Here is a 24,836-nt window from a genome sequence, read left to right as displayed (position 1 = left end):
AGAGGCAAGTCTTTCACTGTAGAAAATAACCTTTTTATATTTCTAGTTTTTTTTTTTTTTTCTCATGAATTGATTTTGAAAGCTCCTTTTCAGGTTTTATGGGCAGTCTTAAAAACATGAATTTGAGTGATTTATTTTCAGGCTTTCCCCGGTGCCCATGTGTCATATCTCACTGCCACTTTAAAAGTTGTGGGGTTTTGTTGCCTATTGTCTGATCAAGAGAATATATTTTTATATATGTAATAGAGATGATACTGAAAGTAAAAAAAACCTGCTTTTTTTTTTTTTAATGGGTTGTATTCTTTAGTTAACGTTTGCACATTGTCCTCTTAAGTATTGAACACACTCAAAGCCAAAGAATAAAACAACTTGAATCTTTGGTACATTTGTTTATAGTGTTCAATTGTGCTTGATGACTCGCCTTGACACTCAGAAGGGCCCTCTTATTATGAGGTACTACAGCATGTAAGTGCTAGGCATTATTCAGGATGATTAGATCTGTTGAATGCAGCTGAAGTTATCTTTGAAATACCTTACTGGTTCACTTTTCCTTCCCTGAACCCTCTCGTGTCATGCTGTATTGCTATGCCTCGATTATACTGTTTATACACACATATTGTGCATCATAAGTTGCGCACACAAAATGCTTGCATCATCCACTATTATCTTGACTGCATCTGTTCCCATCAAGGCACACATACATCAATATTGTGGGGAGGAATGCCGTAGTCGGTGAAACATTCATAAAAATCATATGCTGCCACACACACAGGGATCCATCTCATCAGCATGATAGCCCGCTGTGAAGATGTCCCCTGTCAGAAGATAAAAAACAAAAACAAATTGTGTTCTCATAGGAGCTTATTCCCCATAGTGTATAAAATTATTCATTGTTTTATTATTTCAAAAGTCCCTTTTCTTTGTTTTCCTGATTCGCCGAGGCAGGTTTCTGAAAGGTTTTGCAGGTGCAGCGGCTCAGCCCCAGCAGACATGTAGCGGTCTGTAAGCGCTCTGTCTCCTCTGCCTCCTCTCTCCAGGCCTGACAGCAGCAGCGGCAGCAGCTGCCAACGCAGCCATCGCAGAGGCCATGAAGGTCAAGAAGATCAAGCTGGAGGCGATGAGCAGCTACCACGGTAACGCCAACCACCATGGGGCCGATGGAGAGAATGGAGACCTCAGCTCCAGTGTCGGTTAGGATGCCCTTCACACACACACACACAGTCACGAACACATCCAAGGCGAAATGCAACCTGTAAACTATTTTATGTGCCTGTGCAGACACCAACACACACATTCAGACTTACGTACCGGAGAACTCGTACGTCTTCCGAGACCGCACAATTACATGTGTGCTAATTTAATGGGAAATAAATTTTTAAAAAAAACGCTCAGACATGGACAGTGTAATCGAACATGTCTGTATCAATATACACATATTAAGGGAAAATAGTGTAGACTGTTAACAGCGATGACTTTTAAAGTTATGACACTTTGAATTCATCAAGTTTCGTTAGCACCACCTACAGGCAGAATACCATCACGCTTTGTAGGACGAAGTAAATGTTTGTCTTGCAGGGGTGAGAAAAACATCTATTCCCTTGAGTAATGGCATTTTTGTAAATTAGTTGTTGTTTTTTTAATTGCGATGCTAATTCCTGAATCAATATTAAATGTATTATTTACACTGAGCTGGTGTAATAACAGCGAGCAGCTAACAGTTAGCCCATTAACCAGAGAGCGGTTAGCTTGGTTGAACACCGCCTTGAGGTCGCCGGTTTCCTGTTCACAGCGGATAAATATTCACCTTTAACGACACAACTCGGCGGCAACCGTTTTAAGTTTCCGTTAACCGCTAACTGTTGGCGTCCGACCAGCTACTGACCGAAAACGTCGAGTTCACAGCAACTATATGAATTGTTTTGGTCAGTGATTTAGACTTAAAAAAAAAAATACAAAGTCAGATGGTTTATGGACTTTTGTTTTTTTTTTTTTTTTTTTTTTTTTTTTTTTTTACCGTAACACCTGCTATAATACCACGGATAGTCGCGCACTTAAAATCCCAGCGGAGGCCAGCTGGACCGGTAATGTTGTAACACCTCACACGGTGCTAAGATCTTAAAAAATACATGACTCCATCGATAACTTTTTTCAGCGGCTATCTTACTTACCACAAGATTGAGCTGGCTGAGCAGTTTTGTGTTTGTGTGTGTTGTATTTATTCAGTTTGAGAAACCATCTCTAGAAAGCAATAAAACGGACGAGGACTGACCGCATCAATGTCGTGCCAATAATCACGTTAAAGCACACCCTCTCGTGTAATATTGCTTAATTAAACAACATAAGGTAAGAAGAACATGTTGCTACCAGGCTCCAGTGGGACGTGTGGCACGGTGGGATTTTGACTAGCAGTCAAATAATAGTTCCAAGCAAATATTGAATAGTATTTTTGCTTGAAATGACTGCCCAGTACTTTATTCAACTTCCGAACAACAGCACTTCATTTAACTGCCAAATATAAGACTTCTATATCGGCCTATTGCCTACCGACCTCTAAGTTTGTGTTTCTAATGCCAGACTGTCCTTTAGCTTGGCTTCAATTCAGATCCAAGGGGTTCATGGCAATGCTGCTTCTGAAATCAACCTCTAAAAGACAGACTGAAGGGATGTGCATTGTTTTTGGAAATATGACTCATGATATCTAGAAGACCAGACTTTTTCCCATGGTCTCGTATTCGAAAAGAAACCAAAAATTGCAGTAATGGTAATATCCAATCACAATGCCCGTGGAATTGAAAGCCAACTATCGTCATTGTACCAAATTGCGAGATAAGCATGTCGTCTCAGGCCTCATGTTCGGCAACTCAAATTTGGTTTTGTGATTTTCCTAAACTAAATATTTGCATGATACCGTGTTTTGTACTGTTTTCGGAATGTTTATATAGCTATTGCTTTTAGCTCAGTTTGTATGCACTGAAAACATTCACCTGGGTCTTGTTTTCTCCTGAAGTGTTTTATGTTGAAAGAAAAAAAAATTAATAGCAATGTGAAACTGTGAATACAGTTTCCCAAAGCTATCAGCTTTTAACAAGGTCTAATTGAATTTCTGTGAGAGCACTGGTTTTTCACTATGTGCCATTTCAATTAATTATCAGCCCTAAAATGCAGAAGGATTTCTGTAATATCACACACAACCACTTAGTGTATTAAAGAGAATGATAATGTATGTTAGTGCGGATTCATGAGCCCATTCCAAATTATAAACCAAATGTAATCCCTGTAGCTTTGGTCGCTAAATTGAGGTTTTGATTCACTTACTGTAATAAATGGCTCGACTCCTGAATACATTTCTGCAGTAATACTTGACACCGTGGAGCTTCTGGTGCGCAAGATGAAAACAGGATGCGTTTCTAAGCAGATTTAACAATGCAAAATGCATAAAGTGTGAGGTCATCACTCCGAGAGAACGGAGTGTGTAAAAAAGAGAATACGAGCCTGCGAGGTCACAGAAATAAAGATAAATGTGAGCACCAACAGCAAGGCTGTGGCAATGGAGCTAATAAGAAACTGTTTTATCTTTTTACAATTTAAATTGTAACCTTGAGCCCACAGCCAGCCACACAGGCTCCCGGTAGAATCATAATTCTGGCAAGGGGGAGCAGTTCTCGGTGTGGATGCGCGGGCCACAGCATTAGCTCTCTGAGTGAAATATATGGCAGCGACGCCTCTCGGTCCCATCCACAATCAATTGGATTCTTTTCCTTTAATATTTACTTGCAGCGATGAGATGCTCGTCTGCATGGTGATGAACAGTCTGCCACTGGCGTTTGAAGGTGACCTGTCAGTGAGTATGGACAAATCTCTCGCTCGCAGAAATGTAGAAAATAAATCATTAGGGGCAGGCAGTCAGACAGGGGCCTCTCTCTCTCCCTCACTCTCCTCGGATTTAAATCAGCTCAGATTTATGATTTGAATTAATGCTTCGTTTGGTCAAAGGAATGGTCGCACAGACAAATGATGTTTGGTACTGAAACCATCCTAATATTGATTACTGGGTGTCGCAGCAATCTCTTGTTTATATCAAGCACTCTGCTGTGACAGGGTGGCCAGCAGGAGTCATCCTGATAATACGCCGGAGATATATGGCCTGCTCGGCACTGTAGAGCCATGAAACACAGCGAGCAGCATGTTGTCTTCTTCAACCGGCCCCAGACCTCTACTCATATGTTTTATTTTTAATGGAAGCGTGTTTGTAATTTCAGAAAAATAACAGCAGGCTTAAGTTAAAGCTTCATTACAGAATTATTTAACATTCCAAAAGTATCGCTGATTTATGACCCGGAGTATTTTGGTGTGTGAATGCTTAATATGTCTCGCTCTCAGGCCTATTATCCAATAGCAAACGTATAAATCACTTGACTGATATAGCATGGAGTGGGCAGAAGGGGAACTATGTTTGGCTGTAGCTTTGTTGGGACTGGACTGACTGTTGTTCAGAGTGCAGACTGGGGAATGACTTCATGCTGTTTTGAACACACTCAGACCACAGCTGCTCGGAGGAAATGGACCGACGCTTTATAATCATCTAGCTTAAACTAAGACCCACGCAAAACGGATGTGTTTACTTACACAAATTATGTTACCAACCATGATCGGAATTGATATGATAATGAGCATGCATCTGATAATACCACTAAGGACATAGATCCATTTAATCAGAAAGAGCTACAACTGAAAGAAGAAGAAGGGGAAAAAAAAAAATCCCCCTCGGGCTAAAATACAGGTGCCTCGTCTCAGTGTTTGTGTGAAGCAGATCTTGTATTGTGAAGTGCTTAAAGCAAAGCAGAGCAGCGCCAGCCGGTGAAGGACACTCTGTACTGTTTGTAGAGTTGGATTGCCCGCCGCCGTCTTTGTGTTGATGTAAATTGAACAGGCTAATGTTTCTCCCTCGCATTAAATATTCATTACAATTAGACCTTCCTGTTTGCATCAATGTTATTAATTATAAGGAAAAAGAAAAAGAAAAAAAAAAAAACAGCCAGTTCGACTCTCTGCCAAAATAACCAAACATCCTGAGTGAGAGGTGGAGAGGAGGAAACAAATGTATATAAAAGAAGTGTATGTAGGGAGACACAGCAAAGAAAGACTGAAAGACATGGAGATGGAGCAGCTTCAAAATGTAAAGAGAGACGGAATGAGGTGTGTGTGTGTGTGTGTGTGTGTGTGTGTGTGTGTGTGTGTGTGTGTGTGTGTGTGTGTGTGTGTGTGTGTGTGTGTGGGGGGGGGGGTTGTCTTTTCTTTGATTTTCCCTCGCACTCTTTAGTTGGGCAGAGGGAGACCTCCCAAAGCACAATGTGGATTGTTCCTGCGCCTCTCAGGAAATGCCACAATTACAGATCACAGACCAAGCAAAACACGTGTGGCGCTTGGCCTTGAGGGGGATAAACAGCCCGCCATTCCCTCCCAGTGCATTGACCCCAGCCACAACCTTCATTACTGGAAGAAAAAATATTGTCAGCTGCCCACTAACAAACACCTGCCAATTTCAAGAGAAGGAATTGGGTTTTGTTTTTTTTCTGCCGTGGAAGGAAAAAATAAAGTGTTTCTCTGACCTGCAGAGAAGGAGTAGGAAGGAAGGCAGGGTCCACCCTTGTCCTCCTTTCTCTCTCTCTTTTTTTTGTTTGTTTTGTTTTGGCTACGTCTCACCTTCTTCTCTGTCTTTCACCCTCTGTCTCTGTTTGGCCACTGGGTGCTGCCCTGCCACTCATCTGACTCCTCACAACACAACTCTAATGGAGCTGAAATCCTGTTTGTAATTAGATATGGGAATTCTACTGTCATCAGCCAGATGATGCCACGACATGCCGACCGCACAACTCACCGACACACGGCGCGGCAGTAAAAGGGACACAACAGTCAGCGCTAACTTTCAGATACATTTTGAATCCGTCTTAAATCTTTTAACACCACGGCCGAGCTGTAGACGCAGTTGCGTTCAACAGCGCTACTTTAACCAAAAAAAAACCAAAAAACTGAAAGCCCTTTGTCTCACATCTGTGGCTTCAGTCCAGGCTGCCCGTGCCCAACAGGGAGCGGAGAAGCCACATGCTAGGCTGGAGCTGGATGGGTGGTGACAGCTACCTGGAGTGTTGCCTGCCTGAGAGTTGAGAGAAAAGGTTCTGGGTGAGATGATGAGGAAGCATCATTCTCTCTTCCCAGGGTCATCAGGCTAATTTCTGCGAGCCCTACCCCTCACGCTTGCGTGTTTGCGCGCGTGTGCGCCAGCGTCGGTGTGTGCGTGCGTGCGCGCGTGAGCGAGAGAAAGAGAGGGCCTCGGCCCCTGAGAGCGCTCTGTGAGGAGACCACAGCTGTACACTCCCAGCAGCTAATTGGTCCTTATCTAGCTGTCCCATTCATCTTCATTTTTTACCAATTACTGAGCATTATCTGTGTTCTCAGTTGGGTATGGGACTTAATCCTTTTTGGTTAAGCTGGTGCTACAGCTTGCAAATTTCAAATGGAGGAAGGGGCTGGTGGTGTTAAGGGGGAGGTGGGAGGGGCAGAGTGTGGGGTGGGGTGGGGGGGGTTGTGTGTGTGCGGGGGGGGGGGGGCAAAAGTCATAGCGAAAACAAACTCTGAAACTTCCCGTCATCCCTCACTGGCAGGAAACAATCAATAAGCAATGACATCACATGAAGGAGAGGGGAAAGAAATGGAAGCGATCAATTATTGGCGTTATAATTCAAGCCCTTGTTTGCAAACGTTGCAGCCTCATTGATTAGACAGTTCTTGTTGCACTCACCATTATTGACTTGTTAAAACCATATTTTCTCATCATCAGTGGTTTTGCATTTGCGCACGCAGATAACCACACTTTAAGGAGGAGCTGTGGTGGTGGTGGGGTTGGTGGTGGCCGGGGGGGTCCATCATTAATAATTCAACACGTATTCATTTTAAAGCACAGCAAGTCAAAATCATCCTGTTTACTCGACAAACAATACAAGTACAGTACATCGCTCATCCAGAAGGTACATCAAGACGCTGCAATCTGGGGCAGTTAGCCTTAATTTTCTGAGATCAATGCATAACTAGGTTCCTCTCTATATGGGGTCCGTGCTTGGCCATGTTGCAGAGCTGAGTGGAGTCAGCCTGGAGACCATGCACTAATTACTGGAGTGTTTACTGCTCTGTTGGATAGCATTTGTACCATTTTGGACCATAACAGTGAGTTATTGCGATGAACCGATAAATAAGACATTAAGATGACAGTGTGCATGAATGAAATCACAGTGGAAAGAATTATACTCATCAATTATGAACAGAACATGGGTCTAAAATTGGTAAAAAATTAACGTGCACATAGACTTACAGGACATAAAGGCATGCATGTCAGCAGACAGTCGTGCACACAGAAGCAGGACACATATAGAGACGCTGCTCGTGCCCTTTGATAGGGATCTGTTTGGTCACACTCTCTGCGCCAGCTGTCAGCCCAGCTCCACTGCTGCGATTTAATTAGTCTGTTTATGTCCTTTCTAATAATAAAGCTCTCTGGGTGGAAGGACACATCCAACTAGCTAACTAAGCGGCCCAACCTGCTAGCTGCACTAGTGCTGGTGGCCCAGCGCCGCTAAATGTGGGCCATGATGGAGGATGGTGGCAACTTCCTGCTCCTCTACACAGAACATTGGCCCTCGGGCTCAGATCTAGTATCACCCCCTACTCAATCCTAACCTTAACCATTAGGGGATAAAGCACATACTGACCTGATATGAGTGTCTAGGGGCAACTTCATCCATCTTCCTCTCTAGCTCTCTTGTGGGAGCCTTTGTCAGCCAAAGCTCTTTGGAGAAACGAGATTGTAGCCATGGGCTGAATAGAATTCATTTCACGAACATATCATAACACCTCTTTCACCGCGACACGTTATTGTCTCGTCTGATTTATGCAATTACAGTGAGGTTTGTTTTGATTGTCTGTATTCTGAAATGAAGGTCTTCACAGAACTAAACAGGACCTATTTAGGCTGCCAGTGTTGAGGAAATGAGGAGTGGTGGTGGTGGGAACACATTGAGCCAGACAGAAGAGTGGCAGAGCAGACAGACAGCCTTCCAGTCTGAGTGAAGAGCTTGATGGGTCTCTGTCTCTCTCTTGGGCTTTGGCCCTCACCATCTCTCTATTAGTCTGCCAGGCTCATGGGAGCCAGGTGACAGATAAGTGAGGAACGACACACACATTTTAATAGACATTTCAAAAGATAAACCTGATAATCATTTCTCTTTTTAATGAAGTCTAATGTCCTCGTTCTAATTCCAGTTGCGTCGGCTGTTAAGCATCAGCGTAATACTTGAATATGCATGATTGGAAAATTGTGAGGCACACTGATGTAGCCGCAAAATACACAAATGCAGACAACTGCAGAAATAGATTACAATAACAGGGGGAATTGATTAAACATTATTTCCGTAATGATCCATATCAAGTTCTATCATCTTTGAGTGGCAGCGGAGTTGCAGTGTTGCAGAGACACGAGGAGAGGCAACGCGCGAGACGAGCAGCGCGTCATGGAAATATTTGTTTGATTGTCTCTTGCGGTTAGTTCACAATAGCAGGAGCAGAGCTATAAAAAACAACTGACCAGTCGAGTTGTCATCCCTCATCAACATTAGGCCTCATTCTTCATTAATTGGATAGATTAATTTGGAGCGCTTTGATGCGTGGGTGATGCATGTGTTCGGCTGTCCCCTCCTCACTATTCTCTGTCAGGTTGAATTTAGCCAGGGAAGGGGCTGACCTTTGAAAGTGAAGAGATCAACACAATTTGAAAAGACAATGTCACTTGGTGTAAATGTGATACGTGTAATAAATGACATTCAACCTTTCAGTGATGATGAGCTTTCGCAGGTCGGAGTAAAGTGAAATATACATGGCGTGTGATTGCGTCGAATAGGAGCGGTTTTCACAAGTGCAGCTAAGACGGCGCCGCGTTAGATGCTGGAAATCATGTGTTCTCATTTTACTATGATTATGTCTAAGAGGAAACATTAGCATGGAGTAATGACGTTTACTGCGTACACAGTAACAGTAATGACCGCACGGTGATGACAACAACTAAATGACAATCTCTTCCACTGTGATTACACTGTAAAAAATGTCCCATCGCCCGACTCCGCAGCAATCAGGGCGAGAATCAAAGAGCACTTGTCTGGTAGAAATAGTTCTGTTCCTCAAAAGCACTCTTGTGAGTAGCCTGAACCTGAAAGGTGGTTGTTTTTTTTTCTTTTCTTTTCTTTTTTCTTCTTTTTTCTCAATTATGATATGGGAACCCTCATCCAAATAGAGCTATCAGCCATACTGAGCCCAGACATCTTCACCATCACACAGCATCTCCTCTGGGACCAAAATAAAGAGGGAGAGAGCGAGCAAGTTCAAACAATGTTGAGGAATTTTACAATCAGCATGTCCTTCACAGTGTGAACAAACAAAGGAAGGTATTTCTTTAAAAAAAAAAAAAAACTGTGTTTGGAATCTCTGAGAAGAATACTCACTTCTACAAAATAATAACCTCAAAATAATCTTTTATCATTTCATCTGTGAACTTTGAAATAATTCAATCCAAGATAGCTACATTTTCCTGTGCTGCGGAGATGTAGGAGAAACATCACAGTTACCTTGAACTCATTAGCACTGCAGTTGTAAACTATACACTGCATTACTGATTTTCTCTCAAGAGGTGGTTGTAATGGAGGAAGTGAGAGCGCAGGAGGTAGTGATGCTAATTTTGTAATTAAAACGGATGATCTGATGACCACATGCAAACGGATCCCCCCACCCCCCACCCCCACCCCCACCCTCACCCCCACACCCTCCTTTCCACTAAAGCGATATGACGGCAGAGTGGGTCGTGATTGATAATGCGCGTCAATATATTTCATTTCAGGAGCCTTAGTCAAATGACAACTGGTTGTCATTGACTGAAAGCAATCTTTTTAAAAGGGGGAGCCTTTGCTAAGTATCAGATGAAAATGATTCCTCTGTCTGCTTGGGTGTCACTGTCTGTAGGAGCTTTATTGATTGGGCTTGAATATATTGCACCCGCAGTAGTAACAGCTGCTAGTAATATCTCTCCTCTCCTTCTGCTCTCCTCCCGCTCGCAGCACTTTCTGTGCCACAGCTCATTGTGAGTAAGTGATCGGATGTTGGAGATCTGGCGGCGTTTTATTTTTTCTTCTTTTCTGTTTTTTTTTTTTTTTTTTTTTCGCGTGTGTTTATCAAGAGTGATGTGTGACAAATGTAAAGTGAGCCCGGTTCTGACCCAAATTAGAGAAGTGAACAGTGCCCGCTAATGTGTCCTGAAGGTCTGAGGCTGTCTCGGCCATCCCCAGCCATGTGCATGATTGCGTTAACTAAACCCACCATTGTCTCCCCCGCTCTATACGCTCGGTGTTATCAAGCACAAGGATGTTGGCATTAGTTGGTAAAGGTCATTTACTGTAATGAGATTTGCCACATGCAAGCATATGGCTTGATTATTGCCCTGTTCGTTAACATTTTCCAGCAAAGAGACAAATAGACAGCTAAAATGGGGACTGTGGGGCGGGCGGGCGGGCGGGCGGGCGGCGGCGAAACGTGTTTAGCATTTTCTATTCGAACACAGGAAGAACTTCTTTCACAACAGATCTGTCACAGACATGATTGATCTTTCAATTTTCATAAGGAATGCCTGCCATTAGAGCTGAGCATTTAAATTATCCTATAAAAGTTGCCTGCTTTAGATTTTATACACTTAAAGGACAAACACCTCTGTCTGTCTCCTTGATAATTCCTAACACATGTTGCACTCCAGTGGTTTGGTTTGGAAAGCAATTATGTTACCTCATCAAACCAGCAATGTTTTCTTATCATGGTTTCTCTTACATTACATTAGGCGTTTTGGCAGGAAATCTTTGCCCACCTGAATCACGGGAAAGTGCATATCTTCACCCTGGCATGCTAAACACATTTTGTGTTTGTTGATGTGAATTAGCTTGAAATGTATCCAATCATCGCGGCCCTTGGAATGTAAAGCATATTGTTTGCATGTGTTTTTATGTCTGGCCGGCTCCGTGTGTGCGTGTACCTTCACACAATTGCATCTGCACTGCATCATTGTCTGAGTGTGCGCCTGTGTGTTTTCATGTTTACCTCTCTTTGTTACTGCAAGATGTATTCTTTTTATGTGTCCGTTTGTGTGTGTGTGTGTGTATGCATACGAAAGCGTACAGCAGGTATTTAACAAAGACAAGATGTTTGCTTTATTATCAACATTAACTGCGTAAACACAAAAAGCTTCAAAGTTTCATTCAATGACACTGAAGGGCTGTGGGTGGCTACATCAAAGCTCAATACCTTCCTCTCTCCCCCCCCATTTTAATGAGAAACAGGACTCACCAGCCTTGACTGAACCTGCCATCTGTGTGTGTCTGTTTTTTTTTTTCTTGTGTGTGTGTGTGTGTGTGTATGAAAGTTGTGTTTCTGTGCACATATAAGCATGCGCTTGTGTTGTCTTAAGTGGCACCACGATGCCAGACAACATATTTATGGAGGCTACGTCTTCTGTTTGATCTAATGGGTGGAGGGCTCCCTCCATCTCACGGAGCAGGGCTTCTGATTTTGGAGGAGATTAACAGTTATAGTAAAGATGAATAGCTGATTAGTGCTATGGAGAGGCCTCTTAATGTCTCGCCGCATGACAGACACTTTTTCATGAGCCGTTCATTTCCTTTTGGGACTGGTGTGCAAATCCTTGATACGACCACAACAAAGACTCGCCATGTGTGTGCACCGCCGCCTCACCTTTGTCGGAGAAATACATACACAACATGGGGGCATTTTACAAGCGCAATTAGGAGGAAAACCGAGATTGTTTTGCAGCGGCGGACTGCATATGCATTGTGCGGCGAGTCAGTCCATTTAGCTGCTTGACTGGAATGGTCCTGTTCAGTTTGACAGATCAGAGGAGGAAAATATATCTCAACACCATGAAAACCAAAGGCTTAGCAGTGAGCAAATCAGCCCTTTGTCTTGTTCAATTCAAATCAAAGGATAACCAGGAATGTTTGTTTGACAACAGCATTTACAATGCATTGTTCTGAAGCCCAGAGCCTCCCAAACAAAGACAGATAGGCTTTAAACAAGTCATTTAATTAGCACCGGATCCCCAGCTTTGGCTGCGCCAACCAATTATACATTCCTGAGGCATGTGCAGGTCCTATTTCACCGGAGCGGCAGGCAGATCCTCTCCAGCCCTGTCTCTTACAGTACATCTCTCCCCTTCCATTTAAGAGAAGGTAAATAGCCCAGACAGACAGCTTCATTAGCCAGCGTCTGAAGAGCGCGGGGCCGATTGTCGCTTAAATAGTGCGCTTTTACTGCAGGCCCAGCCAGCGACCTCCGATCAATTACAGCTGACATTATTGTTTGTCGGGAGCTTTTTTCCTGGACAGAGGGAGTAAAAAACGAGATCAGGCCTGAGCTTTGGCTGGAAATGTAATCTTCCCCCTCTCTTTGGTTCTTTCGCTCTACAAACAATAAATCATTCAGTTGAAGAGATAATAAAGTGCCAAGTAGGAGCTAGTTTAATTTTTGTCAGGGGAAATCTGTCCACAACAGAGTTAAGGGTAAGGGAGCTGGCTGCTTTCACATACCATTTTCAATGACAATGGCTAAGTTGCTTTTTTCTTATTTTCCTCAGCAGGATTAGGTGACCAGAGAAGTTCTCTTTGGATGAAGATTAACTGCAACACAAATCACTGCAAGTCATCATTTTTGTTATCAAAATAAATTGCTGCTAACTTTTTAATCACTTTAAAACATTTAACATTCAGGCTTTTTCTTTTTAAGTAACGCACCTGCCATCAGTGGTGCAGTTTGATTCTGATGTAACAGCTTTTTAATCATGTTGTTACCGAGGGCTGTTTTAATTCATTCATTTCATCCTCCGTGATTCAGATCTTTGCTTATCCATGCGTGAACTCCCCAGCACTGCACGACATAATAGCTGAGCTGTTTATATTGGTATTAAGTGATTTGTAGTTTTAATGATGGTAAATAGGAGTTCACCTTTGCAGGTCCCTCAGGCTTACTTCAGGTAAATTACTCCAAATGCATTGTTTATGCCCTTCAGGAGAGAAGGGGAGGGGGCTTGTGGGAATTCACCTCTCATCAGGTCTGAACTTCTGTATCAGAGATAAACAGAAACTGACAAATATGTTTCTAACCGTGTGCCCACTGGAATATCTGCACAATATCCAAGTGATTAATGAGTCCGACTAATGTTTGTCGAGTCTGTTTTTTTTAAAAGAAAAACACAAATCACTGTTTATTATTGCCAAGTTCAAAAGTGTTCGGGGCGGTGCGGTGCAGTTGTTTCTAGTCCTTTCATTTAACAAGAAAAAAAAGAGATTAGAAAAAGAAATTGCATATGAATGAAACGAGAACCCCTTAACTGTCTTTGCGAAAATGCCAGAATCGGTGAATGAACGAATGTCCTCCTTACCTGGCTCCTTTCTGATAGAAATAAAGGGATTTGGTGGAGCCTTGTTGGTCGGTGCCACATTCCCCTGCAGTGACCTGAATGGGTCTTTATGGGAGAAACATCGCTTTGGGACGGGGTGACATGAAAGGGGCCGGACAGGCACTGAAAGCAAGACTAATACCCCTTAGAGTGAACAGAGGTCCAGTGTTTCGGCGCCAGGGTGTCAGTCAGGTGGAGACACGTCAGCGAGATTCATATACCATCAAGTACAAGATAAGACACAGAGATATGTAGAGAAATGTTACAGAGTGTGGACTTGTGTTATATTAGGTGACATTTCACTGCAGTTTTTTTTATACTTAATTGAAATGGTGAAAATCTGTCTTTGTGCATGTTGCGGTTTTTGATTGAATGGGTGTAATGTACCCACCTCAAAGGCAGAATAAGTCTCTTCACTCTGGCCCTTGAGTGGCCTTGAAAGGCTGATAGGTAGCCTAGACCTCTGCATGTTGTCCTACAGTAAGTACCCCCGCAATCAGGCCCTCTGTGGTGTTTTTTAATTGAGCTTAGCCTGCTGAGTGGTAATTGATTCAGTCTGAGCTTCGGCAGAGGCGCTGATACAAGGTGCTGCTTGGCTTCCGCCTTTCTTTAATCTCCCCTTCTTTATATTGTTTGGGAATACTCGCCACTGAGAAACTGCATGCCATCTTTCTTATGGAAATCAATGGTTTCTTTGGAAGGAGGGGAATGACAGAGAGGAGTACTTCTCATGTCCTTTCATTTTCAACCAGTGTCCTTCTCTTTAGAGGCTTCGCCATGCAGATCTCCTTGCCCTTTGGCTACTGATGTTTTGTCAGAAAAGAAGAGTGGAGTTGTTTTGTGGATAGCTTTCTGTAGTTTGGTATCTTTTTTCCCTCCCTTCTTTCTCTTACTTTTTTTTTTTTTTTTACCTTGAACTGGGCTGCCAAGAAAGAGAGAGAAAAAAAAAATGAGTGAAAAATCAACAGAGAACCTCAATCAGATCCAATAGTGTCTATGAGGTTTTCTTTTAAGCATTTGAGGAAAAGCATCTGGGTGGTGGAGGAATGAGACCAAACTGTTCCCAGTCACTTTTGATCCTGCCAGTTCAAAGTCCCCATAGAGAAGAGGGAGGAGGCGGGGGGGTGCCATGGTTGAGGGGTGGAGGGTGGAGGGAGGGAGGGAGGCAGGGGAGGCTACAGACACCTAGCTTTGACCTTCTGTCTGCGCTGATGTCCTTTGAAAGTTGGCTTGTTTTCATTAAGCCATTCAGAAGCCCAGTGCAGGGCCACAGTTTGACTAGCTACGAACCCCCAATGGTATCTTTATGAGACATTCTTTACATTTTTAGACTGCTAATGTCTTCAATTTTCCCAATTAGGCATCTATTGCCAGACAGCAATTGAATAATTTAAAACATTTGTAAGATATCTCTGATGTTGTAATGGAATAATTTGTGTGCATATGAAAGAGTAAAAAAGAAAGAAAATTCCATTATTGTGCGAGTTGAAAGTGACTTACTCTTTTTGGTCTCACTCTCTTCTTTCTCTGCTCGGGAATATAGGCTGCTATAATTAGCCCTAAAGTCATTGCCACACTGTAGTCCAACAGTACTTGTTTGTCATTAGCACATTTAACTAGTCATTTGGGTAATGGCTTTCAAGATTGCCTTTGTTTTTACAGAGATATTTTTTATATGTAAATATTGAAACAATTTCCATAATGTGCCCTTTTTATGCATCACAGAATAATTGATGCATCTTTATTACAGTGTAAACTTTGGTCTTTGAATGACTGTGTATATAGTTATCATCCGCGTTTTCTTTATTATTATTGCAGTAATATCTATTATTAACGTACGTTGTAAAACATTTATGTGTATTATGTTAACATGGAAAGATACCCGAGAAGTGATTAATTCAAATTATTCCATTCTTCTCCTAATGGATGGCAGGGTAAAGCTTCAGTGTTATTGGACACCCACTTTAAAGGGTGTCTCAGTGCTGGGAATTACTGATTGCTGAATTACCACCAGCAGGTTTGGAGTTTTTAGCCACAGCTTCACAAGTTTCCCCTGTGAATATCTCACTCATAATATGCATCATTGAGTAACCAACGACCTCGTCATGTGTCTCAGGCCTGGAACTCCCCTTCATGATGATGCCACACCCCCTGATCCCAGTCAGCCTGCCCCCAGCCTCTGTCACCATGGCGATGAGCCAGATGAACCACCTCAGCACCATTGCAAACATGGCAGCCGCAGCACAGGGCCAGAGTCTGCCCTCCAGAATGGTCACCTCTGTTATAAAGGTAAATTTTAAAACTGAAAGCAGCCGTGTGATATTGCTCAAACAGTGCTTCCTCACTTTTCTTGTTGTGTAACACCTGCGGCTCTACTTGATATTTATTTTTGGGTGTGTGTTTTTTGGGGCTGCTGGGGTTGCAGGAGCGTGTGCCGGACAGTCCCTCCCCTGCTCCCTCCCTAGAAGACAACAGGAGGCCGGGCAGTCACCCGTCATCCCACCGCAGCAGCAGTGTGTCCAGCTCCCCAGCCCACACAGAAAGCTCCTCAGACCGGATACGTACGTTCGATACGCACATAAATGGTGAAAAGAAAAGAAAAACCCAAATGGGCTGTAAAGATTTTTTTTTTTTTTTTCAAATTCTACAAATAGAAGAGTTGAAATTCAACACATCTCAGTAATGTTTCTTTGGTTCTGTCATCCTCCCTGCAGCAGCACACCACAACGGCCTGTCCATGAACCACGCCCTGCTCGGCCTGTCCCCCAACATGGTACCTGGGCCGAAAGAGGGAGACCTGGCCCACGACATGAGCCATGAAGCAAAGAGGATGCACGCTGACAAAGGTGAGCCCAGTTTCTCTGTTAAAAATGAGATGTCTATCTACACAGCAGACTGCAGTGCCAACAAGAATATTCAGGATGCCCGCTACAAAACAAAAAGTGATGTGTTTTTTTTTTTTGCTTTGACCCTCACAATCGAAGATACTGCTACATTTAGGTTCGGGACCGAAAATTTTGCATTGAGTTCCTCCTGTGCAATGTCAACACATTAAGAGAAGGAGAATAGCTGAGGAAAGTTTAACCAACAAAGATTGATTAGTTAGATTTTTAAAGCAAATGCAACAGATGACAACTGGACAACTTCTGAAAGAAAAAGACAATCCATCCAGTGTGCATGAGTGTAATTTCTCATCATAAGAAAAAACCTTTTGAAAGATGTTTCCAGTCTTTGAATATTCATCACACAATTTGAGAAATGTGAAGCCTTTAACTTGGCATCAGCTTCTTAAATCTTCCTGCCTCCAATTAATCGCAGTCGTTGACTGTCACTGTCATTAATATGTATTCTTTTACAGACCAAAACTCAAATGTGTACATGAGAAGAGGTATAAATATATTTGTATGTGTGTGTGTTTTATTGGTTAGATGGCAGGGCGTTACTGTGTTAAGCAGCTGTAGATGTTTTACATTTACAGCATACAGTAGGTCAGCCCTACTGGACATGCTGCGATAACAGTTAATGGCATTATTGTATTTCTTTTAATTAACATTTGACGGTGCACCTACTGAATGTTGAACATTAGAAATGGGTTTCTCAAATCCCCGTTTGTTTATAAACCTCATGAAATGAATGAAAAAAGCTGCACACTTCCTCACAAATACTATTTCCTGCCATCAGCACCAAGTCTGAACTTGGAGAGAAAAATAATTCAAAATGTTGGACCCTAACTCGCCTTGTTGATAAGTGTGTTTTTTGTGTGTGTTTTTTTTTTTTTTTAACTATTAACTGCTTTCATTGTTTTATTACGATTTACTTTGGCTCGTAAAAAAAAACAGAAGAGGAAAAAAAAGGAAGCAGATAGAAATCTGCTAAGTACGGCAGATTAAATACAAAATGAAGCAAATAATAGATTTTAGTATTCTCTGTTGGTTTTAGCAGAGCTGTGCTGTGCTGTTCCGGGTGATGCAGGCTGGGGTGAGGCTGATAATGATATTAAAACCACTATGGAAATCATTGAGCTGTATGTTCCCTGTTGGCTAGACTGACGTGGAGATCAGTGTTAGACCTTCACTCACAGGGTGTGAAGCAGTGAATAGTAATAATTAGCAGGATCATGAGCTGAATTTATGGGTCACAAACCGTCTAACTGCGTATTCACGTGTGTGTGTGTGTGTGTGTGTGTGTGTGTGTGTGTGTGTGTGTGTGTGTGTGTGTGTGTGTGTGTGTGTGTGTGTGTGTGTGTGTGTGTGTGTGTGTGTGTGTGTGTGTGTGTGCGTTGAAGTCTGTAAGAGGTTTACACGAACAATGCAAACAAAGAAAGGAGATGGTTTTTAGCGTGTATCCACATCCATAAATCAGCCGAATGTTTCCTCAGTCATAGAAATCACACTTCTTAGCTGAAGTGCCTCCTCCATACTCAGATAATCAACACAAATGACTCTAATTTCTTGGCAATATTAGAGGAGAAAGCAAATGACCCGGCAATCCATGCCAGTTCTAAGCAGTTGACCTACGCACAAACACGCGCTGCATTATCTTTGAGATTGTCAATTCCTAATATGTCACTGGACTTGATTAGGATTCTGAGCTCTCCAGTGTGTGCACCAGAGGTCTCGGGCTGTGGAAAACATTTTTATAAAATAACCCATTAATGCAGAGGAGTGCAACTAAATTAGTTACCAATTTGCTGAGCATGAATTAATGAAGAGAGCTTCTCCCGGCTCCCACAGTTGTAATTTTCATAATAACCCCAGACCTTTATTTGGCAGGTTGTTTAGTTTTTTCGTTTGAAGGTTTTCATTAGTCTAATGAGGACTGTGCAAGGGCGAGCAGTCAGCACAATTTACATGAGGAAGCTATCATAATAAATGAGGCAATTTGAATAACATGCACAGGTTTATGCAGCGAGATAAGAGAGATTGTAGCAGCCAGATACAGAGGTAACCAATACATTAGAACCAACTAATAACCAAAGTAATTCCAATAAAAGCTTTAAGTGAAGGGAATAAAATTAATGATAGATATATTGAACTGTAATGATATGATACACGATGCATTAGATTAATAAAATAAATGTGTTCCATTGTTAAAGAGGGGAGAGGCCTCACCATCCGAAGCTTTGTTTATGGTGAGCTTTTTAATTAGGCTTGTTCATCGCATCAGTTTGTTTAGATAAATGAGATAACATTCCAATGGTTTAATGATATCTCTCCACTTGTTTGATCTTTATGATCCTGGCAGAGCATTAAATTAATCTCTTGCAATGCACTCTTAGAAGAGAGCGCAGTGGGTGCAGCAGGAAGGATGCAGGGCCCCAGCTCATATGGAGACTATTTAAATAGCCAGACACCTCAGAGACAGACACTATAATGTCTCATCACTTATATCCTATGAACATGTCTCGTCTTTTTCATGTCATCTCTGGTGATGAAGGACAAAGGCTGTTTGTTGTCGTATAAAAAAGACATTTTCCAAAGTTGTGTCACCCAGTGCAGAGTAGCCAGATGGTACTTTTTTGTGTGTTTTTTTTTACGGGGGGGGGCATGGGGCTGTTGTTTGAACTTGATTATATTTTGTCCAAATTTTGCCTGAGAAAAAAGGGCGATTAGATGATGTGTGAGAGGGGGAAAAAAAGGCTAGTAGAAAGCTAAGTGTTATCTCACATGTGACTAATTGAAGTGCTTCAAACAGAAAGTCTGTGGCGATAGCTTCCGACAAGCCTCTGTCTCGTGAAACAGCAGGTAGCTGACAAACAAGGGGGAATTTGAAAGGTACGGAAGCTTTTGGCTGTAAACTCACTTTGGACATCAAACGGTGGATATCATTTTTATTTCCTTAGGGAAAAGGTGTTTGAAACACAAGCCATATGTACAGCATGTATGTTGAAGTACAAGAGTTCTCCGTTAAAGAAAACACATGGCAGTTTAAGCATTTTGCCAACAACAAATCTCAGCACTATACATCAGCCCTCCCAATGCAGTTAGACATGACACATCTATTTCATGCTGAGCTAAAATGCCTGACAGGACAGTCAGAGGCAGCTACGCTATGTAAAGTGATTCTGTAAACCATATTTTAAAAGCGGGTGAATCATTGGTAATATGATATTTGCACTTCCCTGGTAAATGTTATATATACTTGTTGACACAACAGGAGATGCACTCATAATGTCCTCTCAAGCACAAATGGAGGCCTGCGGTGTATTATGTCACCTAGAGGTGCATCCTTTTATACCTGCTATCAAGCGAGCAGTCGCTGATGCATCGGCGCACCGGCGTGGCCACAGTGGACGACGGCGAGTTGCCACGCCTTTTCTTTGTCAGTGTTTTTAGCTTGGATGTCCAGTTGATGATCACGGGGCTGGTGCACTGTCTGCAGTTTAAAGTTGTGAATGATGAGGTTAGAGCAGGTAAGCGGTATCACAGTCCATTACCATGCAGCTGCTTTGGGCAAGGACCTGTGGACGCTGATGGGCTCATGTTGAGAGCCTGGAAAAAAAAGATGAAAAAGACAAAAAAGTGATTTCCAGCCTTTGTAGTCTTTGTTCTTCTCCTTCTTTGCATAAGCATTTGCAATGATAAAAAGGCAGTTAAGGGACTTTGGGTCGGGCAAAAGTTTGGGCATCAGTTTCGTGCGCTCTTTTTGCGATGTAAATATTTCACTGACATTGATGGTATCTCTGTACAGTATCATTAAAAGTTGGATATGTTCAGTGTAAGCGCCTTCTCTTCATCTTTCTGACTTTAATGCATAGTGTTTTGTTCAGTCCTCCCGATGTCCTTGGCATTGCGAGCTTCAAACACATGCTGACTACCTGACTTTTCCCTAAGTCAGGAGGCAAGATCATTAGCCATCACAACCCTGAAATGTGACTTGGCAGACAATAATGCTTTATGATCAAACAACTTGTCAGTGCGTCCTGTTGAAATGAAAGAGTGCAAAAAAATAATTCAATAGAGGATCAATCAAATTTCCCCGGCCCATGTGAGAGAGATTGCTGATGGTGCAGAGAGGGGCTATTCCTCGAGGACATGGGAGTTCATTTGGATATTTGTTCTCCCCCTCATGAATGTTCCATTGCGTGACACCATCTCCTGCTAATCACATTTCACTGAAAAGGGGGGATGCTTTTAGGGACGTTGAAAAGAGAGAGGTTCTTTTTAATCTTTGAAATGCCTCAAAAGTGACAGAATGCTTTCTCCTGCCAAGACGTGAGCCTCGGATGGGGAGATAAATATGCTGTGGTCAGCTAAGTGTATCTAGTGAGCAGAGAGGCAAATTTAATAATGCATTATCATTCACTGGCGAAGGTGAAATCTCCCTGTCCATCAGAAGGCTGAGGCCTGTTTCATGTTACCCTTCACTGCAAATGAACAAGTGCTTTACTCAGCCATACCAGAGATGCACAGTAGGCACCAGTGCTTTACTATATGTGCTTGCTCCGGACTGTCAGGAAAACAGGTCTGTAATCAAAGCAATCATCTATCACTCTTGACTGGAGACATTAATGCTCACGGTCTTTCATCCTGATGAAACTGTTTTCAACAATAACCTTCTCTTCTTTTTCTTCTTTTTTTTTTCAATTGTTTTTTTGTTTTTTTGTTCTTTCTCTCTGAGAACACAAGGTGCGTTTTACATATCTGAGCATCTGCTGTTATGCAGATTATGGGAACATATTTACCTGAATGCCCTTGGACAACAGCATTAAACAATTATGAAGATTATGTACAATGCTGCAAATTTGCGATTCAAAACGATTCGTATTCGAGCAGTGGCAACTGTTGCAGACAGATAAGGTTGACCCTGAATATGTATTTCTGTAGTTTTGGAGACATTCTGCGGGGTTGTTTGTATAATTTAATATTTACATGTAAACAGTAATTAAGTGATGCTGCCGACATGCCAGGGCCAGGCTCTGCCAAGGTAAACACCAGCCCTAGTACTTTGCCACAGTCCATCATGTTTACAGACTTGCAGAGCCGAGTGCTGTTTGTGTGCTCTTCCTTGGCAAAGCCCATAAAACACAACCAATTGGATGCCGAGCGTTGAACACAGTCACTCTTATCGTCTGGCAGTCTGCTCGCTGACTTGAGGACATTGTGAGTCAAACCTTTAAATTTTCACTCTGCGATAATTACACTGCTATACTTGAGCTTTTATATCCTTTCACTGAGAAAGTAAATCATTCCTAATAAAGAGAGGAAGAATAGGGGGCGGAGGGAAAAGTGCTTGAGGACTAATTCTCTTCACTCCCTCCCTCTCTACTCTCTATTCTGCTTTTTGAAAGCCTTTCTGTGAGTATTCCAGTCACCTTGACTTTGCAGCTGCAGCCTTATAGTCTGTTGCTTATCCTGCCTAACCCCAGCCTGTCAATTAGGTCTTTAAAAATTAATCTCTTTAACTGGAAATACCATGCCAGCTTTCTTCCGTCTGTAAATGAAGTGTTATTAATTCACACGGCGCAAAGCCAGTGTTATGAATAATGTTATCCAAACAGATTTCCACACGTTTAACACGTTGCTACTGTTAAAATCCCTTAAGTATTTTTATAACTGTGAAAACAGGACTACTAATGGATTTGCATCAGTTTTTGAGTTTCTACACCAGGCAGCCAAAGAGCAAAGGCTCCTATAAGCCAGGCTTTTTAAAGTTTACATTTCCCATTTCCTCTTTTGTTCTTTCATCTTCATTTAAAAGCAGCTCAGTATATCCAGTTTGGATTAGCGCCAGCCATCGTCGCCACTCGTTCGGCAGCAACAGAACGACACAGCGTCTCCCTGTAGGATTGCAATGCCAGGCAATGACACCAATGTGTCTTCCCCCCCTACCCCCCACTCCCCACTCCCGAACCCAGCGAAGCTCTGATCTAGCAGCAGGCTATCTGGCCAACCACACCAAGCTAATACTTGTTCTATTAAAACCTGGTGATTATGGGGGATTTCCTCTCTGTTTGTTTGTTTGAATGCTTAATTATCAATATGTAATTGGCATGTGTATTGTGATGTTGGGTGCATATTCGGTGGCACATTTTGCTGGAATGCACATTGCTATCGGGGAGAAACAGGACTCCCCAGTCACTGTCTAAGTTAAGCTGCATGAGAAGTTGCTCTAATGAATTAATAAATGCTAAACAAAGGAGAACTAAACAAAGAGTGGGAAATAAATGGCTTGATGATTAGTGGGTCAGACAGATTAGTGGGGTGTACAGTACAAATGATCCCCCTCTGAAATGGGAATGATTCAGGCAAAATAGCCAATCAATAGTTGAGGCCAATTTAATCTCTGGGATTCTTCTGTCAATAAACCTGGACCTGGACAACGGAGGTCAATATGCAAAGGCAATCTAAACACCTTCAAAGTACCTCACAATAATGTCCTTCTCCAAGTATTATCTTCTCGACAGTTTGGGCTCATAGTCAATAGGTGAATTACGGAAATCTATCATACTCTGCCTCTATGTCGTTTCCTCTCCTGAGCCACAAGTTTATTTCACTCCTCCAGACTTCACCCTACCCTCCTTAAAACTAAGGTCACATGATCTCTAACCTTAACCGAGTCGTCTCTCTCTACTCGGTCCCATCCCGACTGTGATCGTCTCTACAAAATGCCATTTTGTCTCCACTGCTGTGCTCTTTAAGAGCTCATTTGAAGGTGTGCGCTGGCAGAAACAAAAGTCCTGTATGCTTTTATGCAGTCATCACAGTCAGCCAAGCCTGTAATCCTCAGAGGTCCGATAATGACATAGCCCCTGCATTTATTACATGGAGGAGAGGAGAGAGGGAAAACGCTGACTTTGAACAAATGAACACTCTGACCTTTATGCAATAAATATGACATGGGCCGCATAAAAAGACAAGATATCTTCCTCCTGAATGGAAGTCAACACGAATTCTGCTCCCTTGCCTCTTGCTCGCTCTGTTTCCATTTCTCTCTCTCTCTTTCTCTCTCTTTTTTTTTTCTCTCTCTCTCCCTCTTTTTCTAAGCTTGCAGTTAAACAAATGATAAAAATCTGTCCTAATTGTTTTTAATTGCACCATGATATTGTAATCTACGCTGTTTAGGCAAAAGTACAATTTGTAGTTCTTCATTTTCACTGCTGCGGTGGTGTTATGCATAATGTGCACTCCAGACAATTGTGGACAATTCATTCTAATCTCCGTGCGTGATTCTCATGTATAATCATTAGCGAGCATCAGCTATGAAAGCAATAATAAATACTTTTTTATCCACGCTAGGGAAAGACAGACAGAACGAGCCTTTCATTGTGTCTTTTGTGATCTCGGTTTGATCCCAATTGAGGTTTGCGATTGTCTTCTTTTGTCACCTCAGACCGCCTCTCTGACAGTAAAGGATTTATGGTTATTTCCTCCATGCAGCCTGTCCATCTGTGGCTCCATCTTCATATGGCCTTGAGAATACGATTCAATTTATTAAGGCAAAGCAATGGACTCATTACTTTAAAAAGGTGGCAAGAGAGAGAGTGAGCGAGAGGGAGAAGTGACACACTGAATTGGTTATTAATGGAAAGGCGCAGCCATAGGGCAGTTGAAATTTAATGATATCCTACAAGAAAATATGAGGGTGTCACTCTCCAAAAAGTCATGCTAAATGTCAACATTTTAAGGTCCCCGGTGCTAATTTTATGCCTGTGCACAGTAATGTTTTGGAGAGCATTTAGGAAACACGGCCCAGTGGCCAGCCTGATTATCCCACTCACCTTCTCTCCTCTCTCCAAATGGGTTTGTGCAGCAAGCGATTTCATCTCTAAGTGAAGGGAACATTAGGGAGGGGAGAAAGAGAGAGCGATAGAGGAAAACACGCGGTTTGATTTTCATGCTGTGATAAGAGAGTGGGAGCCAAATGTTACCTGTTAATCTCGCCCAAACCGACCGGGGCTCTTGACTTTGTCCCCCAGCAGGGATGGGGCAAACACTCATTTTCCTCTCTCCGTGATGAAAAGGAAATTAGCTTAAATGTGATGAGGGCACATTAGTGTGTGCAGCGTGTGTGTGTGTGTGTGTGTGTGTGTGTGTGTGTGTGTGTGTGTGTGTGTGTGTGTGTGTGTGTGTGTGTGTGTGTGTGTGTGTGTGTGTGTGTGTGTGTGTGTGTGTGTGTGTGTGTAATGAGTGTGTCTGTGTTTGAGGGTGTTTTTGTTTGCATACATCTGAGTGTTTTCTCCTTCCTCGGTGTATTCAGTACATTACACACACATATGCACAGCACATGCAAGTGATAGTCATTCCAAAGGAATTTGTCTCGTATGGATCATCACACACTTTTT

General features: G+C 42.5%; 1 protein-coding gene across 9 annotated transcripts in view; it reads left to right on the top strand.

Moving 5' to 3' along the window:
- dachd (dachshund d) overlaps positions 1 to 24,836 on the top strand; it is a 94,134-nt gene that overhangs the window by 53,996 nt on the left and 15,302 nt on the right. For 3 of the 9 annotated variants that reach the window (XM_069706948.1, XM_069706947.1, XM_069706950.1), the window contains exons 3-7: positions 1,038 to 1,190; positions 12,731 to 12,790; positions 15,669 to 15,841; positions 15,978 to 16,137; positions 16,267 to 16,398. In XM_069706948.1, coding sequence (XP_069563049.1) covers positions 1,038 to 1,190; positions 12,731 to 12,790; positions 15,669 to 15,841; positions 15,978 to 16,137; positions 16,267 to 16,398 — 678 coding nt within the window. The remainder of the gene's footprint in view (positions 1 to 1,037; positions 1,191 to 12,730; positions 12,791 to 15,668; positions 15,842 to 15,977; positions 16,138 to 16,266; positions 16,399 to 24,836) is intronic. The other 6 variants (XM_069706953.1, XM_069706955.1, XM_069706954.1 and 3 more) reach the window with 3 other exon arrangements.

Source organism: Brachyistius frenatus, unplaced genomic scaffold, assembly GCF_029030835.1.
Source record: "Brachyistius frenatus isolate BFR_SWC_R1_liver_20210118 unplaced genomic scaffold, ASM2903083v1 Contig_66, whole genome shotgun sequence".
Classification (NCBI taxonomy): domain Eukaryota; kingdom Metazoa; phylum Chordata; class Actinopteri; family Embiotocidae; genus Brachyistius; species Brachyistius frenatus.
Note: the sequence above shows the minus strand (reverse complement) of the source record. Positions and strands in the feature narration are given on the sequence as shown.